Genomic DNA, 17,063 nt, shown 5'->3' on the forward strand with positions numbered 1-17,063 from the left:
GTGAACGACAGCCTTTGCCAGACCTCCCTCACTTCAGATATACTAAAAAGCGGAAAACTATGCATCTCACAGTTAATGTGAGAATAATTTGTTAACCTTTTAAAATGATTTAAGAAGGTTCATAGGAATATCATTCATAGTGGGGAAATTAAATAAAGGAAGTGCCTCTAGACTCTGGCTTCTCTAAACAGTAAATTTCATGAGCGTTGAGATCGTTTATCTGTTCACTGCTATATCCAAACACACATTTTAGTGCTTCTAGTTATTTGCTCAATGAAAAGCACTTAAGAATAAAATCCATAACCATTTTCATGAACTGTAAAGGCTTGATCTGATTTGCCCTTTGATCTATCTTCTTAAATTTTTTTTCTGGCCACTCTCTCCACTCCTATCTCTCATTTATCAACTATCCTTGTATCTGTTACAACAAAGAATACAAAAAGGAGCTTCCAGCCTCAGGGTCTTTTTACTTGTTTTTCAGTCTACCCAGACAACTACCTACTATCTTCAAACTGCCTTTTCATCCTTCAGGCTGACTCCCCAGTTCTTCCTCACAGGGGGCTTCCCTCATCACTGTCAAACAGTTAATTCCCACTTTGCATTTCCCACCCCCACCCCCACCCCCTTTAATTTCTTTTATGCGGTGTCTTGTTGCTTCTAGCCTGTCTTTCCACTAGAATGTAAGTTACAGATGGATGGGGGACCTTTTCTTCTTTGCTTACCACTGTATCCTCTGTGCCTATAACAGTGCCCTGTGTATAAGTAATAGATACTTATATGTATAAGTAATTAGATATTTTCAAAAAAATAAAAAGATGAACTACTCAAATGGCCAACAATTGGGGAATAGTAAAATCAAGGTATAGTAGTACAATGAATAGCATAAAGTCTTTCTGATCTCTGATTTTGTAATAAAGCCTAGGCTGTGATAACTTAAGATGACCATGTATTAATTAGCATACACCAAGTATCAATTTAATTTTCTGACACATCTTTATATTAAAGTTCGCAATCTGTTATTATATCTCAGGAAAATCCAAGCTATCTTAATTTTTAATGAAAAAATGAGGCCCCTAATTTTATAAATTAACTCATGTGAACAAAAACAAAAAAGACTCCTGCTGCTTCAGCTCACTGGGTTTCTTTACATCAGAGTCAGCAGTGTCAGCAGCTGAGGTAGAGTAAAAACCCTCTTATTTTCTCCTCCAAAACTGAAACAATTAGCTTCCAAAGTCTACTCTGAATTGACTCATATTTTTGGGGAGGAGGGGACAAAAGACTTTATAATGGAATGTAAGCCTTATGGTTTTAAACTTCTAAATACAAAGTTAAGGAAAAAAAATCTTAGCTAGAACCATTAAGAAATACAGTATATAGGATGTTCTCTACATAGGATACTCACCTCTTGTTAGCAATGGTTTGGAAATAAACACATTTATTCAATACCTACTTTATCAGCTATGGTAGGGATTTAAAAGGAGAACGTGCTTGCCAGTAACACTAAGGACAGGATCCGTAATGTTAACCTTTCTTCTTCCGTGATTACGTACACTGTAGAAGGAGTATTTAGGAACATCTACTTATCTAGAAGAAATCCCTATGTGGGAACATCAGCTACTTGGAAATGTTCCAATAAGGCAAAACATTTTTTTAAAATTTATTTTTGATACAGAGAGAGACAGAGCATAAGCAGGGGAGGGGCAGAGAGAGAAGGAGACACAGAACTGGAAGAAGAAGGCGGCAAAACATTCTTAATAAGCAAGTAGTAAGTCTCTGAGTAGCTAAAGCAGATGTCATTGTTTCATTCCTTTATTTAGGGCTGAGTCCTTTAAGTCCACATCCAGATTTATTTATTTATTTATTTATTTATTTATTTTTACATTTATTATTGAGAGACAGAGCATGAACAGCATATGGGCAGAAAGAGAAGGAGACACAGAATCCGAAGCAGGCTCCAGGCTCTGAGCTAGCTGTCAGCACAGAGCCTGATGTGGGCCTGAACCCGCAAACTGAGATCACAACCTGAGCAGACATCGGTCGCTCAAATGACTGAGCCACCCAGGCACCCCAGTCCATATCCAGATTATTCCCAAGGACAGATTAACTAACCTTAAAGCTCATAGACAAAATAAAAGCATAAAAACCCTAGAGGAGGCAGAAAAAAATGGGTGCCATATTATTGTTTTTAGTCCCAAGAATAGCTATGTAGAGAAAACTAAAGGTCTCAGCAGAGGTAAAGAAAATAGAAATGGTTATGAAAAATTCAACCTAGAGGCATACAGAGTGCTCTCAATATTAGTAAAAATAAATCTTAATGGATTAAAATTAATGTCTGACTTAAATTATTGTGAACTACAATTAAGAAAGCTAACTTTTATATGTCTGAAAATTACTGTGAACTATAATTAAGAAAACTAACTTTTCACCTATTATTCTTGTATTAATTTATAAAAAATTGACTGTATCTTCACTAACAGATTAGGACATTTCTTTCTCTCCAATTCAAGGAAGGATGTAATAGCAAAGTAATACATGGGAAGAAGAAAGAAAATGCTACGATCCTTAAATTAGGTACTTTAAAGAGTAGAATTCTGATCAATGTGGATGATATTAGACTAATTAATAAAAACAGATGAAAAGCTAACCTCCACGAAAGAGAAAAATGGTCTTGAAATTTAACAAAACAAAATCCATTCTTTTTTTAATGTTTTTATTTATTTTTGAGAGAGAAAGAGAGACAGATAGCATGAGTGGGGGAGGGGCAGAGAAAGAAAGAGGAAGACCCAGAATCCAAAGCAGGCTCCAAGCTCTGAGCTGTCAGCACAGAGCCCAATACAGGGCTCGAACTTACAAATCTCACAGGCCAAAGTCAGATGGTTAACCGACTGAGCCACCCAGGTGCCCCACAAAATCCATTCCTAATATGCACAAACACACAAAAATCTAGGGCAGATCTCCAATTATAGTTGAAAAAAACCAAATGCTATTAAAAATTACTTAGTATACATATAAAAAGATAAAGTCTCTATATAATAGAATATAATTATGTTCACCTACAAATCCTGCATCTATAGTACACCAAGAGTGAATATAGTGTTAGGGTCACATAACTCTTTCAAAAAGAAATTAACTGTCAAGTCTGTATTATTACTGAAAATGTACAGTACACTCTTCTGTTCAACTGCCAGATACCCCTATGCCCAGAAAAATTCTTTATTAAGCACATGCTTTATCAATCTAAAAATAGATATGTGCATAGCTCAAAATTCATCAGTCTGAACTGGTTTTATCTGTAAGCTAAAAAGCTAACCATAATACATGTTTTTAATGGAAATAAAGAAGAATTTAGGAAAGAGGACTACAAACCCATAAATGTGTTTCATATAAGGCTATTAAAAGATGCAAAATCTCTTAAGGGTTTAAAATGTGCAAGATGTAGAGCATTTAAAATTATTCTTTGATGCTTTTATTTTAAAAAAGTCTATATACTGATCCCTACAACAGAACTTTAGAGCAAAACCTCAGATTATTATTTTTGATTATTAAGGTCTAAGTTATGATTAAGAAACTATATATAGTATTTCATTTTTCATTTTTTAAAGTTTATTTTGAGAGAGACAGAGAAAACATGAGTAGGGGAGGGTCAAAGAGGGAAGGAGAGAGAGAATCGTCAACACAGAGCCCAATGCAGGGTTGGAACTCACAAAACTGTGAGATATGATTTGAGCTGAACCGCCCAAGCACCCCTTCAAACTACAAAAAATATTCGAGGAACCTTGCAATAGGATTTCTACATACCACATCATCTTTGCTTTCATTCTTAAATGAAGATTCTGTCTCCATAGGAGCATCATTGTGATCCCCTTCTACGTTTTGCTTCTCAATTACTGATGCACTGGCCACACTGAAGATTCCATGGATGTTAACACGAACTTTAACCTTCACTTTGGAACTATCACCATCAGACTGCGGAAAAACATTCTGAATAGTGAAGTTCCCTTCAGGAAAAAAGAGCTTTCATCAGTACATGGGTCTCTGATTAACTTATTCATTCATTCATTCAATAATTTGACTATCATGTCTTTGATGCTGGCAAATTTTTGGATAGTCAAAATGACTAGAAAGATATAAGCCTAGCTATTAACAATAGTTACTTCTGTTAAATATGCTAAGTAGCAGTTGGGGTATGGCAGATGCAGGTTTTTAAATTTTTATTTTTCACATTAATACACGCCATTTTAATGTTCTGCAAAACATTCAGATCAGATTCATAATTTGTATTTTTAGAATTTGTGCAAAATTTTTAGTTTCTTAAGGGTGGGAATATATATAGTACAGGACAAAAGTTTATCATCACAAATTGTCACATCCAGATTAATTACTGTGGGAAAAGCACTGACCCTAGATCACTTTTTTTTTAATAGCTTAATAAACTTAATACTAAGTTTCAGAAAAGGTTAAGTAGCCTGTCCAAAATCTTCAATGCTAGGACAAAGGTAAACTGGAATTTCAACCAAGGAAAATCTGACTTTTAGATATTTTATAATATTCCTATTCTAAAACCAAAATAACAATTCAACTTGAGTTTGAAAACCAAATGGACATCAGACTTTGGCTATAAGCTTTGAAAAACCACAATCATCTTGGTAATTCATAAATAAAGCCATTTAAAAAAATTTTCCCCTATAGCAAAATTGCTAAGTTACTCAGACATTAATACCTACAGAGATATTAACTTTTCACTTTAAGATATGTTTTATTTTGAAAAATCTGTCATATATATTGATTACCATAGTAGAAAGAAAATACTAGGTAGAAAAATTGAGAACTAAAAAATCTGGTTGATCTTTGTTACAGGTTGAATTGAGACTCCCATTTTCACATTAATATGAAATCCTACTCTCAAGTACCTTAGAAGGTGACCTTATTTGGAAGACAGGGTCTAAATAGAGGTAATCAAGTTAAAATGAGATCATCAGGGTGGATTTGAATCCAATGACTGGTATCCTTATTTGGAGACAGATACGCATACAGGGAGAATGTCATGTGAACATGAGGATGACCATCTAAAAACCAAGGAGAGGAGCCTGGAACAGATCCTTCCCTCACAGCCCTCAGAAGGAACCCTGTCAACACTCTGATTTCATACTTGAAGCTTCTAGAACTGGAAACAATTCTACTGTTTAAGCCACTAAGTTTGTGGTATTTTGTTATAGAAGCCCTAGCAAACGAATTCCACCTTTAGTAATTTATTTTTACTGCTTTAACTAACATATTTGAAATATTCATATCGTTCCCTTTCTAGCCTATGAATAAAAACAGCATATAAAAAATTTTAAAACAAATGATTCCTTCTCTTTTAAATGTTATAAAAATCATACTTGTTTTGTATCTCTGGAAAAGATTACTTAACTAAAACGGAAGTTACGCTCTCTGATTCTCACTTGTATTGCTCCAATGATACTCATTCTTGTTGTTGCCAGGGAGCATAAATTTAGTGTCAGAATATACAGTCTGGCAGCACAGTTTCAACTTACTATGGAGTTTTCCATAAAAAATAGCCCTCACCCAAACCTTTCAGGCAGATTACAGAGCATTTTAAATACAGAAGTAAAAATGAATTAAAAAATACTCAAAACTTGCTGTTATTCCAGAAATACTGTGAGCATTAAAAGTGCAGGTTTAGAAAAAGGATATCTTTCTCAAAAATCTAGTGCTTAGCTCAAATATCAATTTATTTACTTCCTTGATTAAAATATTGACATATTTACAAAAAGTAAAAGTTTATGAAATTTTTTTCTTGAGTTCTCTTACCAATTCTTGGATCAGGATAAGGCACTTCATGTAAATTAGTATAAAATGCTTCTAGTTCAAATGGTTCCTTCTTGTGGAAAGTAATGACTTTTGAGAATGGAGCAGGATGGTTCTTACAGAATACTTCACATTCCCTGAAATGGAGTGGGAAAACAGTTCAAAACAAATAGAAAATAACCTATGACTCTAGTTATAAAATCTAAGTCATTCCTAATTCAAAAGCAGCAACTGTGAAGACCTCTATGTACAAATTTAAAGAAAAAGAATTACTGGTTTGGCTATGAGCATGCATTTCGGCAGGTCTACGGCTCCAAGTTTTTAAAATGTCTGTCATAGTAAAACAGGCAATCCTATCTTATTAAGAGAAAGTAATAGATTAGGTATATTGTGAGGCCAAGAACAGGAACTAGTTTTTTTGCTCACATATGTGGATCAAATGCCATTCATTAGTTTCCAAAATACTTGTTATATGTAACCTTTTATTATTTTTGCTCTGGTCTGGAAGTTTGAAATTATTTCTAAATAAAAGTGTGTGTGTGTGTGTGTGTGTGTGTGTGTGTGTGCACGCGCGCACATGTGTGTTTTAGGGGGGCTGGGGGGGGGAAACAAAACAAAACAAATAACAGGACAAGGACCAAGGGACACCTGTATATCTTTTGCCTAGATTTACTACTGTTAGCATTTTATTCCATTTGTTTCTTCAACACACTCTGTATAGGTGCATTTTTTTCTGAACCAATGGAGGGTATTAACATACAATAAGGCTCTTTATGCCTAAATACTTTAGTGTGTATTTCCTAATAGGGATCTGCTCTAAAATAATCACAGTACAGCTGTCAACTTTATAAATCAACACTGATAGTTTAACATACAATCCATATTCCAATTTTTACAAATGATATAATAATGTCCTTTATAGTATTTCCTCCTGTTAGAGGAAGTTTTAAAACCTACATAACAACTCCTATTCCTTAAATAGTGTAACAGAAATGGCTTATAAATATTTGGTTTTTAGTAGCCCAGAAACTCATTCTAAAATACTATATTGTCACCCTATTCATTATGAGGTTTGAAAATCCCACATTCATGGCCCTTTCCCTTTATCCTAGTTTTCAAGGACCTAATTTATCTTTTACTTTTTTTTTGTTTTAAGTTTTTTTGTTTGTTTCCTTTTTGAGAGACAGAGCAAAAGCAGAGGAGGAGGAGGAGACGCAGAATTCGAAGCAGGCTCCAGACTATGAGCTTTCAGCACAGAGCCCAACGTGGGGCTCAAATCCATGAACCAGGAGATCGTAACCTGAGCTGAATGAAGTCAGATGCTTTACCAACTGAGCCACCCAGGCACCTCTACTTTCTTACAGTAATCACTAGGATAGGTTTACTTTTCAATTCAACCCCTCCATAGGTTTCTTACATAATTTTTTTCTGGATCACTGTATCTTTAACTGAAGTTAACTTTTAAGTATTTATTGATTTAAGTAATCTCTACACTCAACATGGGGTTCAATCTCACAATCCCAAGATCCAGAGTCGCATTGCTCTGACTGAGCCAGTCAGGCGCCCCTGAAACTAACTTTAAAGAACAGCATTTCTTGCCTCAAAATTGACATTAATACATGCCATTTCAATTTTCTGCAAAACATTCAGATCAGATTCATAATTTGTATTTTTAGAACTTGTGCAAAATTTTTAGTTTCTGAGGGGTGGGAATATACATAGCACAGGACAAAAGTTGAAAAGCAACTTCAAAATCTAAATACAGGTTTATTTTATAAATTATATGTCTGAAAAGTAGTCAAATGAATTATTTGAAACACAAATTTTTATTTTGGTAGGGAAGCAAGCTATTTAAATCCTGGCCACTTCATGGAAAATGAAACATAAATGTCAATAAAAAAAGCATGAAAAGATTGTGGCTCACAATAGTCAGAAATACAAATCCAATAACAAAGTACTTCTTTCCACTTTCAGGATTTTACTTTTAAAAGTATAGGAGAAAAAATGCTGTAACAGACAATCCCAGCAATGTTAAAAGGAATATAAATTAGTATAATCCTTTTAATGAAAAACGTGTTCATATCCTTTGGGTCAATTTTAGTCTTAGACAGTTATCTTACAGATACACCAAACACAACTAAACAAGAAGACATGTACAAGGATGTTCCTATTGGCACTGACTGAAACAGGGAAAAAACAGAGGACTTCAGAGTGTATTGGTCAAATTATGGCACATACAATTGCTGAGAAAATAGTCACTATTGGCATGGAAAAGTAATAAGTAACATTTTAAAAACCAAGTTTCAGGGTGCCTGGGTGGCTCAGTCAGTTAAGAGGCCGACTTCATTTTAGGTCATAATCTCATGGTTCATGGGTTTGAGCCTGGCGTTGGACTCAGGCTCTGTGCTGACAGCTCAGAGCCTGGAGGCTGCTTCTGATTCTGTGTCTCTCTCTCTCTCTGACCCTCTCCCACTCACACTCTGTGTCTCTCTCAAAAATAAATAAACATTAAAAAAAAAAGAAGTTTCACTGGAGACACAGAGATGATCATGTATATGTTAACAGAGTACATGCTTTATTTTTGGATAGTCAAAGAAAATGACTAGAAAGATAAAAGCCTAGCTATTAACAATAGTTACCTCTGTAAAATATGCTAAGTAGCAGTTGGGGTATGGCAGATGCAGGTTTTTAAATTTTTATATTTCCATATTGACATTTATTTGAAAGAATGATTTACCTTATAATAAAATACTAATTAAAAATATGCCATAATGGTTTATAGATTATATATTACTTTATATAGTTCCTTTCTTCTAACATTTTATTGAAGAGTATTAAAAATGTAAATTCCTCTAGTTTAGAAAACTAAGTTAAACTGGTTACTTACAACAAGCTCTGACCAAGGCCTTAAAAGTAACTTACCCGGCTCCATCTTCAAAAGTGGTCTTCCATCTTAACGTGATTGAATAGGGAACAACGTCTGTTATAGAAAACTCACGCACTTTAAATGCTGGTGAAAGAATCGCACACTGAAAACAAGATGTATACCATATTTAAATCAACAAACACAAAACATACTGTAGGCTATCCCGACTGAACTGCTTAATAAAGTCCTTGTAATGAAATTATATTTTAAAAATTGTCTTTTGGTAACAGCTAGTTAAAATTTACAAGTGTCAGAGTACTCTTTATGACCTTACAAAAATATAAAATATTTTTAAATCTCAAAAAAGAATTTTAAATGGGAATAATTACAAGAATCCATAAAGTAAATGGTTTTGCACTAAGTACAGACATATTGTCCTAGGAGAGCTTAAAAACATAAATTGGAAAGATATAAGACTTATTTATCAGAAACAGTTTCAATTTATTTTTATTTTTTTATTGTTATTTTTTTCTTTTACAGTTTATTGCCAAGTTGGTTTCCATGGAACACCCAGTGCTCATCCCAACAAGTGCCCTCCTCCATGCCCATCACCCACCTTCCCTTCCTTCTCCCCCTCCCCCTTCAGCCCTCAGTTTGTTCTCAGTATTCAAGAGTCTCTCATGGTTTGCCTCCCTCCTCCTCCCCAACTATTTTTCCCCCCTTCCCCTCCTCTGTGGTCCTCTGCTAAGTTTCTCCTGTTACACTTATGAGTGAAAACATATGTCCTTCTCTGCCTGACTTAGAAATAATTTCAATTTATTTTTAGCCTGACAAATGGTTGGAACAGATAAAAGGTCCTTTTAGGCCTATCACCACATTTCTGGCAAAATTTGCATTCTAAAAAAAAGGATTAATAATCATACCTGTAATGCACATCCTCTTGCAACAGCTTCATCGGCATTTAATGTGGTACTTATGTCTTTAAGAAAGAACTTAGTGATTTGTTCTTTCACTGCAGGAATTCGTGTTGCTCCCCCTACAATTTCTATACTACTGATGTCTTCACGTTGCAAGTCTGGAAAACAAAATATTTTTAATTGCGAAGAATAAGACAATCTTTACAAAATATGAACAAAAGGCCTTGAAAAGTACTTTTTTTAAAAAGTGGGTGTCTTATTTGCTCAAAACAAGACTAAATGGAAAAGAAGATAAAAACAAATTTTGGAAAAAGGCAAAGTTTAATAAATAGTAATTACCTATGGGTCAGGCACTGCACTTGGTCCAGATGACAGAGTGACATTAAGAACCTCACAGGCTCTTCAATTTTCTAACTTCCACCTCACAAATACCCACAGAAGGTACTGATTACCAAAAACCTTAACAAAAAGCAATCACGTCCTCTTTCTACATTTTATTTACATCTTAGACTTCACTATATGCTTACACATAAACAATGCCAAATATAACTAGTATTATTAGTCTTATGATACAAACAAGAACACGAACCAGGAGTTGCTCTCACAAGCCCAAATTCACAGTGCCATTACTCTGAGGAAGTTACAATCTCCCTCTCTAAAATCAGAAATCCAAATCTTCAAAAAACAAATTAAGTTTTAATTGTTTTTCCCATTTCCTACCCCATTAAAATAAGTTAACACCATAATATAATTTTGATGGTTAGTCTAGTAATTTACACTTACTAGCTTGTTCCATTACTGCTTTTAATGGTGGTTCAACCCTGGTAAAGAGGGAAGCACATAATTGTTCAAACTGAGCCCTGGGGGAAAAATGAAATAAAATTCATCATTTTGGGATATAAAACTCAAGTATATCTTCTAAAATAACAGAATGAAAAAAAGATCAGGCATGATCTAAATATACAGTAATATGCCAACACTTTATTTAAATTGGAAACATACATGGTACCTGTTCATTTTACTAGAAACATCAAGGTCATTCATGAAACACTCGATGTTCAGTGGAAGATCTGATGCATTTGCACTCATTAGCTTCTTCAGTTTTTCACATTCCTGATATAAGCGCAGTAAGGCCCGAGAATTTTCTTTCACATTTATCTTATATTTGGTCTTGAACTCCTCACAGAAGTAGTCTACTAAAGCCTCATCAAAGTTCCTGCCACCCAAATATGGATCAAAGGTGGTAGCCAAGACCTGTTTAATCAAAACACCAGAACTGAATTTTCAGAAATATGTTTTCAAAAAGACAAAAACCAGAAAGAAAACACCTTTTAAAATTAAAGTAAAATTAAAGCCAAAGAACTTGTCAAAAATCACAAAGCTGACAAAACTTGCTACCACATACTAATCTTCACTTATATTTAGCCAACATACTCATCCACTCTGAATTATCTATCTGCTTTAGTTTGTAGTTCCATATATTTTAATTATAATTAATTCTATTTCTCAAATAACTGAGTTATTACAATAATTAAAATTTCATTATCTCGCATCTGTTGGTTCTACAATGGCCCTGAACAGGTAGCCAAAAACCACATTTAAGATTGCAAAGAAATAGTCCTAAGCATGTAACCATAACAAAACAGCTAAGAAAAGCCAAGCCAAAGATTCAATCTAGGAGTGCCTGCCTCCTGATCTTAGGGCTGTGAGTTCAAGCCCCAAACTGAATGTAGAGATTACTTAAAAATAAATCTTAAAAAGAAAAAAAAAAGATTAAATCTAAAATACTACAATTAGTAGTTTACAGGTCAGGAATTAGGCTTTCTGACTACTATTTAAAAAAAGGCCATTTTTATAAAAATATAGAGGGAACAAAAGAATACATGAAAGACCAATATAAAACAGAAAAAAAGAGAGACAGGAATTTTATATAATAATATAACATAACATAATATAGCGGATGGAAGGGGAGCAGACAAGTCATAGAACTTCAACACTAGCTACTGAAAACAAAGGAGCAAGACATCTATTTGCTCTCCTGAAGGTAGAGGGCAAAAATGCCTATTTACACTAGTCACTAGTTAAAAAAAAAAAAAAATAGAACCCCACTGCTGGTGTGGTTCATCAGGTTTTTCTCACAAGCATATGTGAGAACATATGTGAGAACAACAGTAAGCCCTATAGAAGGATGTTAAGTGTAATGACTGAATGGTCATCCCACAGACTAGCATGGAGAATTCATAGACAGACTTCTCACTAGGTACTGTACTACTCTGACTTAAATCCAAAACTGTGTTGGTACGTGACTAGTACCAATCTGCATTCTCCTGGACAGAAGGGACACAGTACGGCTACTCTAAGGTATCCACTAAAAAGGAAAGAGAATGTTCTTAAGTTAAGTTTCAAGACTAAATACCAAAGATTAAGCTAACTTACAGAAAACTACCCTATATTCATTATGACTCATTTCCCTTGAGTTTTCTAATTACAAGGATGTTACTATAAACTATGACAAAAGGCTCAAAAGGTGTTGGATAACCCAAAGCAGTTCATCTTCTAAGTGAATTTTACACATGTGAATGAGAGAGACAACATACATATGATTAAGATAATCAATGTAAAAATGAATATAAAATCAAATACAGGGGTGCCTGGTGGCTGGCTCAGCTGGGTTAGCATCCAACTTCAGCTCAGGTTAAGATCTCACAGTTTTTAAGTTCAAGCCCGCATACGGCTCTCTGCTGTCAGTGAAGAGCCCACTTAGGATCCTGTCTCTCTCTCTCTCTGCCCCTTCTCCGCTTGTGTGCGTGCACATTCTCTTTCAAAAAATAAACATTTAAAAAATAAATACAAACTATAAAATGATAAGCACTAGAAGTAAACAATGCCACACTAAAGAAACTTATGATTAGAACTCTTGGATAGGAAGGTTTATAAAAGCAAAGAGAATCATTTTAGAAAATGTTTCCTCAATAGCCTCCTAGACCTCAATTGCAGCAATTTCTTCCTCGACACATCCCCAAAGGCAAGGGAATCAAGAACAAAAATGAACTACTGGGACCTCATCAAGATAAAAAGCTTCTGCAAGGCAAAGGAAACAATCAAAAAAACTAACAGGCAACCGACAGAATGGGAAAAGATAGTGGCAAATGGGATATCAGATAAAGGGCTAGTATCCAAAATATACAAGGAGCTCACTAAACTCCATACACGAAAAATGAATGATCCAGTGAAGAAATGGGCAGAAGACATGAACAGACACTTCTTCAAAGAGGACATGCAGATGGCCAGGAGGCACATGAAAGGATGCTCAGCATCACTCATCATCAGGGAAATTCAAATCAAAACCACACTGAGATACAACCTCACGCCAGTCAGAGTGGCTAAATGAACAAATCAAGAGACTGTAGATGCTGGTGAGGGTGTGGAGAGACGGGCACCCTCCTACACTGTTGGTGGCAATGTAAACTGGTGCAGCCGCTCTGGAAAACAGTGTGGAGACTCCTCAAAAAACTATCCATAGAACTCCTTTATGACCCAGCAACAACACTGCTCGGGATTTACCCAGGGGATACAGAAGTGCTGATGCATAGGGGCACATGTACCCCAGTGTTCATAGCAGCAATGTCAACAATAGCCAAAACATGGAAAAAAACCTAAATGTCCATCACCTGATGAGTGGATCAAGAAGATGTGGTATATATATACAATGGAGTACTACATGGCAATGAGAAAGAATGAAATCTGGCCATTTGTAGCAAAGTCCATGGACCTTGAGGGTGTCATGCTAAGCGAAATAAGTCAGGCAGAGAAGGATAGATACCATGTTTGTATTCATAGGTCTAACAGGAGAGACCTGGCAGGAGAGACCAAGGAAGAGGGAAAGAGAGTGGGGGAGAGCGAGGGACTCAGATCAGGGAGACTAGTGAATACTGAAAACGAACCATGGACTGAAGGGGGAGGGGGAGGGAGGGAGAGGGTGATGGTCATGGTGGGGGGCACTTGTGGGGAGAAGCACTGGGTGTTATATAAAAACCAATTTGACAATAAACTATTAAAAAAATGAAATTAAAAAAAAGAAAATGTTTCCTCAGTACATTTATGGACAGGGTGTACTTAATGCTCCCTTCCAGGTGACTTAACACCCTGACAATAAAAATCACCAATACATATTACAGATCTGCTATAGCATTTTATATACATTAACTCACTTGTCTTCAAAAATTGTGTGGTAACTACTGGTATTATCCTAGGTGCAGAGTTTGAGATTTAAGGAGCTTAGTAACTTGCTCTAGGTCATGGGTTTTAAGTGGCAGAACCAGGATTTAAACCCACGCATTAAACTCTATATAGTCTTACATGCTCTTAACCATTAAACTTATATATAGCCAATCATTTATTTACTTACTTTAAGTTTTCCTTTGTTAAAAGCACAAACTGAGACCTGGTAGGCAGAATGTCCCATATCAATAAATACTACATTTCTTGGTTTCTCATCTAATGGTGGAAGATCCTGTTTATAAATTCCATATGCTAGCGCAACTGTGTAAGAACAAAGAAATTAGGTTAATATCAAGATAGCAATCACTTGGAAAACAAGAGATAAGACACTTTAATACTGCACTTTAACACACAGAATAATATAAATTATTAATTTCAAAGTAAATTAACTTTTCATAATTTTTCTTTTCTACCCATAACTCTATAAAATAAATGCTTCTTATTGTGCATGTAAGACACGTTTAACTTCTGCCAAAATATTGTACTCCTAAACAAAAGGTTACAGGAACTAGTACATAACAGAGTTAAAAGAAAATATTTTATATTAATTAGAAAAAACTAGAACAGTATTTTTCTGACAGTTATTTTTAAATTCCAAAGTGCTCACCTGCAGTAGTTTCGTTCATCAACCTTAAACAATTTAAACCTGCAACCTGGGCTGCAGCCATCACAGATCTTCTCTCAGCATCAGTGAAAAAGCTAGGAATCTGGCATTTTAAAACACTAATATATTAGTTTGATATAACAGATTTTAAACATTTCATCAATTAAAAATGTAACTGCTCTAAAAATCATGTACACTTTACAGCAAAGAATGGTGTTCTAATTAAATAAACAAGGAAAAAAAACTAGTTTCTTTCTAAGTTTAGCAATGTCTATACCATAAAGTGTTGACTTAAACTATGAACACAAATTTAAAGCAATTAATAAGATGATAAGAATAATGCAGTTTCCAAAATATGTTCATCTAAGTCCTTCTTGTGTTGGTCTGCTCTATGAAAAAAAAAAAAAGTTGGTTCATCTTTAACAGTGAAAGACTGAAAACCCAAGACTATTAAAATGAGATTGGCTAAATACATCAGGTAAATCCATATAATGGAATTCTACACAGCTGTTAGAACCAGGCAGATGAATTGTTATGAAACAGTATCTACACTACATGAGAAGAAAGGACATGTGTAGCATGATATTTGTGTAGGTATAGGCTACTCAGAAGAATACCCAAACGTTTACAGTGGCTATGATCTCAAAAGATGGGGAAAACGATACTATGGGGGACTTATAAGGAACATAGGTTTCTTTTAAAATCAGAAAAAAACATTAAGTGTATTTCTATTAAAAAATAAACTGAGACTTAAATTTATAGTTAAGATTTACATAGTTCTAGGGGTTTCTGGGTGGCTCAGTTGGTTAAGTATCTGACTCTTGATTTTGGCTCATGATCTCACGGTTTGTTAGGTCAAACTCTGTGCTGGGCTCTACAATGACACCTCAGAACCTGCTTGGGATTCTCTCTCTCCCTCTCTTGCTAGCCCACCCTTGCTTGCTCTGCGTCTCTCAAAATAAATAAGTAAATGTTAAAAAAAAAAAAATTTACATAATTCTATCAAATAAGAAGCACTTTGATTTTTGTCTACAGATTTCTAAGAAGCTAATTAAGTATACTCATGTACAAAATGACTTGGGGCTCTTCCAATTTTAAGTAAATTGTTTCCAATTTTATTGCTTTATGAAGTTAGAAATTTCATTTAACTCCTATTAACAACAAAAAAAGAACCTGATATTCAGTAAACTTGTTTATCCTAATTTTGGTATTATCCTTCTGACAAATAAAGAGGGCTTTTTTAAACATAAAAATAAAAATGGATTTGGATGATTTACTAAACAAGATCAGAAAGAGTAAAGCAAAGGGAAGAAAAATATTTCAACATAACAATATATTGGAAAGTGTGATTTAAAAGTACTCACTATTGAAATAAAACTTACTGAAATCACACAGTCGGCCACTGGTTTCTTCAAAGCATTTTCTGAAGTCTCTTTAAGTTTGGCCAACAGCATTCCAGTGACTTGCTCAATTGCAAAAGGTCTCTCTTCTTCTAGGTACCGCACCTAAAACCACAAGTTGAGATATTTATTAAGTCATTTATTCATCCAACATGTATTTTTGTCATCATCGATTCTATACATGATGGACAGACAAAAGTGAAAAAAGGCAGTCTTTGGCCAAAGAAGTTATTTTTCTGAAAAAAATTATTCCCCTATTACACCTCTCATTTCTAAAGCTCAAGTGCCTTACACATTATATTGACCAAATTGTTTTCAAAAATGTCTTCCTGTGTTAGATCCCCACCTCTCACAAAAGCAATTTTTATCATTCCCTTTCCAAGCACATAATAAGAAAAAGATCAAATAATCTTTCTTTTGAAAGTCAGAACTCTTCCTGGGTTTAAAATAAAAGCTTTAGTCATATTTTAGAGAAAGCAAGGAAAAAGAAAATTTCTTATTAAAAAAAATAAATACAAGGGGGAGGCTTGGGTGGCTCAGTCAGTTGAGCATCTGACTCTTGCTTCTGGCTCAGGTCATGATCTCACAGTTGAGTTTGAGCTCCATGCTTGACTCTGCACTGACAGTGTGAAGCCTACTTGGGATTTCTCTCTCTCTCTCAAAAGAAATAAACTTATATAAAAGATAAAGTATGTATTATTCCAAAGTTTCTGGGAATAACAATTAAATATTAGGAAATAAAATTAAATATTAGAGATGTATATATGAAATATCAAGATTTTTTTTTTAGACCAAATAACTACTTCATCCTATACACAGGTTTAAGAGTAGGTTGCATTTAAGCACACAAAAGGAAACTTTATAGTGCTTACAAAGGAATACTGGAAGATGTGTGCTCCAAATAATCAAACCCTTTAATAATCATCATCAATAAATTTATAAGCAATACCAAGTTACCTTGGAATCCATATAATAACTACAGTTACAGAGGAAAAAGTTGTCTAAATAGTATTCCACTGTATAGGTACTACATTTTTTTTATCCACTCAACAGCTGATAAACCCTTGGACTGTGTGATTTTTGGCTATTATGAATTTATATTCATATATATATATTATATATGATAATATATAATATATATATATGAATATATATATAATATATATATTATAATATTATTGTGA

The 17,063-nt window shown here is 34.4% G+C and overlaps 1 protein-coding gene across 3 annotated transcripts in view; it reads right to left on the minus strand.

Moving 5' to 3' along the window:
• Positions 1-17,063, minus strand: part of HSPA4L (heat shock protein family A (Hsp70) member 4 like) — a 49,548-nt gene that overhangs the window by 17,449 nt on the left and 15,036 nt on the right. For all 3 annotated transcript variants that reach the window (XM_029941164.1, XM_029941157.1, XM_029941160.1), the window contains exons 5-13: positions 15,862-15,984; positions 14,483-14,582; positions 14,003-14,136; positions 10,604-10,848; positions 10,378-10,454; positions 9,601-9,752; positions 8,734-8,840; positions 5,815-5,948; positions 3,799-3,998 (exon numbers count right to left, since the gene is read on the minus strand). In XM_029941164.1, coding sequence (XP_029797024.1) covers positions 3,799-3,998; positions 5,815-5,948; positions 8,734-8,840; positions 9,601-9,752; positions 10,378-10,454; positions 10,604-10,848; positions 14,003-14,136; positions 14,483-14,582; positions 15,862-15,984 — 1,272 coding nt within the window. The remainder of the gene's footprint in view (positions 1-3,798; positions 3,999-5,814; positions 5,949-8,733; positions 8,841-9,600; positions 9,753-10,377; positions 10,455-10,603; positions 10,849-14,002; positions 14,137-14,482; positions 14,583-15,861; positions 15,985-17,063) is intronic.

The sequence above is a fragment of the Suricata suricatta genome, chromosome 1, assembly GCF_006229205.1.
Source record: "Suricata suricatta isolate VVHF042 chromosome 1, meerkat_22Aug2017_6uvM2_HiC, whole genome shotgun sequence".
NCBI classification, from domain to species: domain Eukaryota; kingdom Metazoa; phylum Chordata; class Mammalia; order Carnivora; family Herpestidae; genus Suricata; species Suricata suricatta.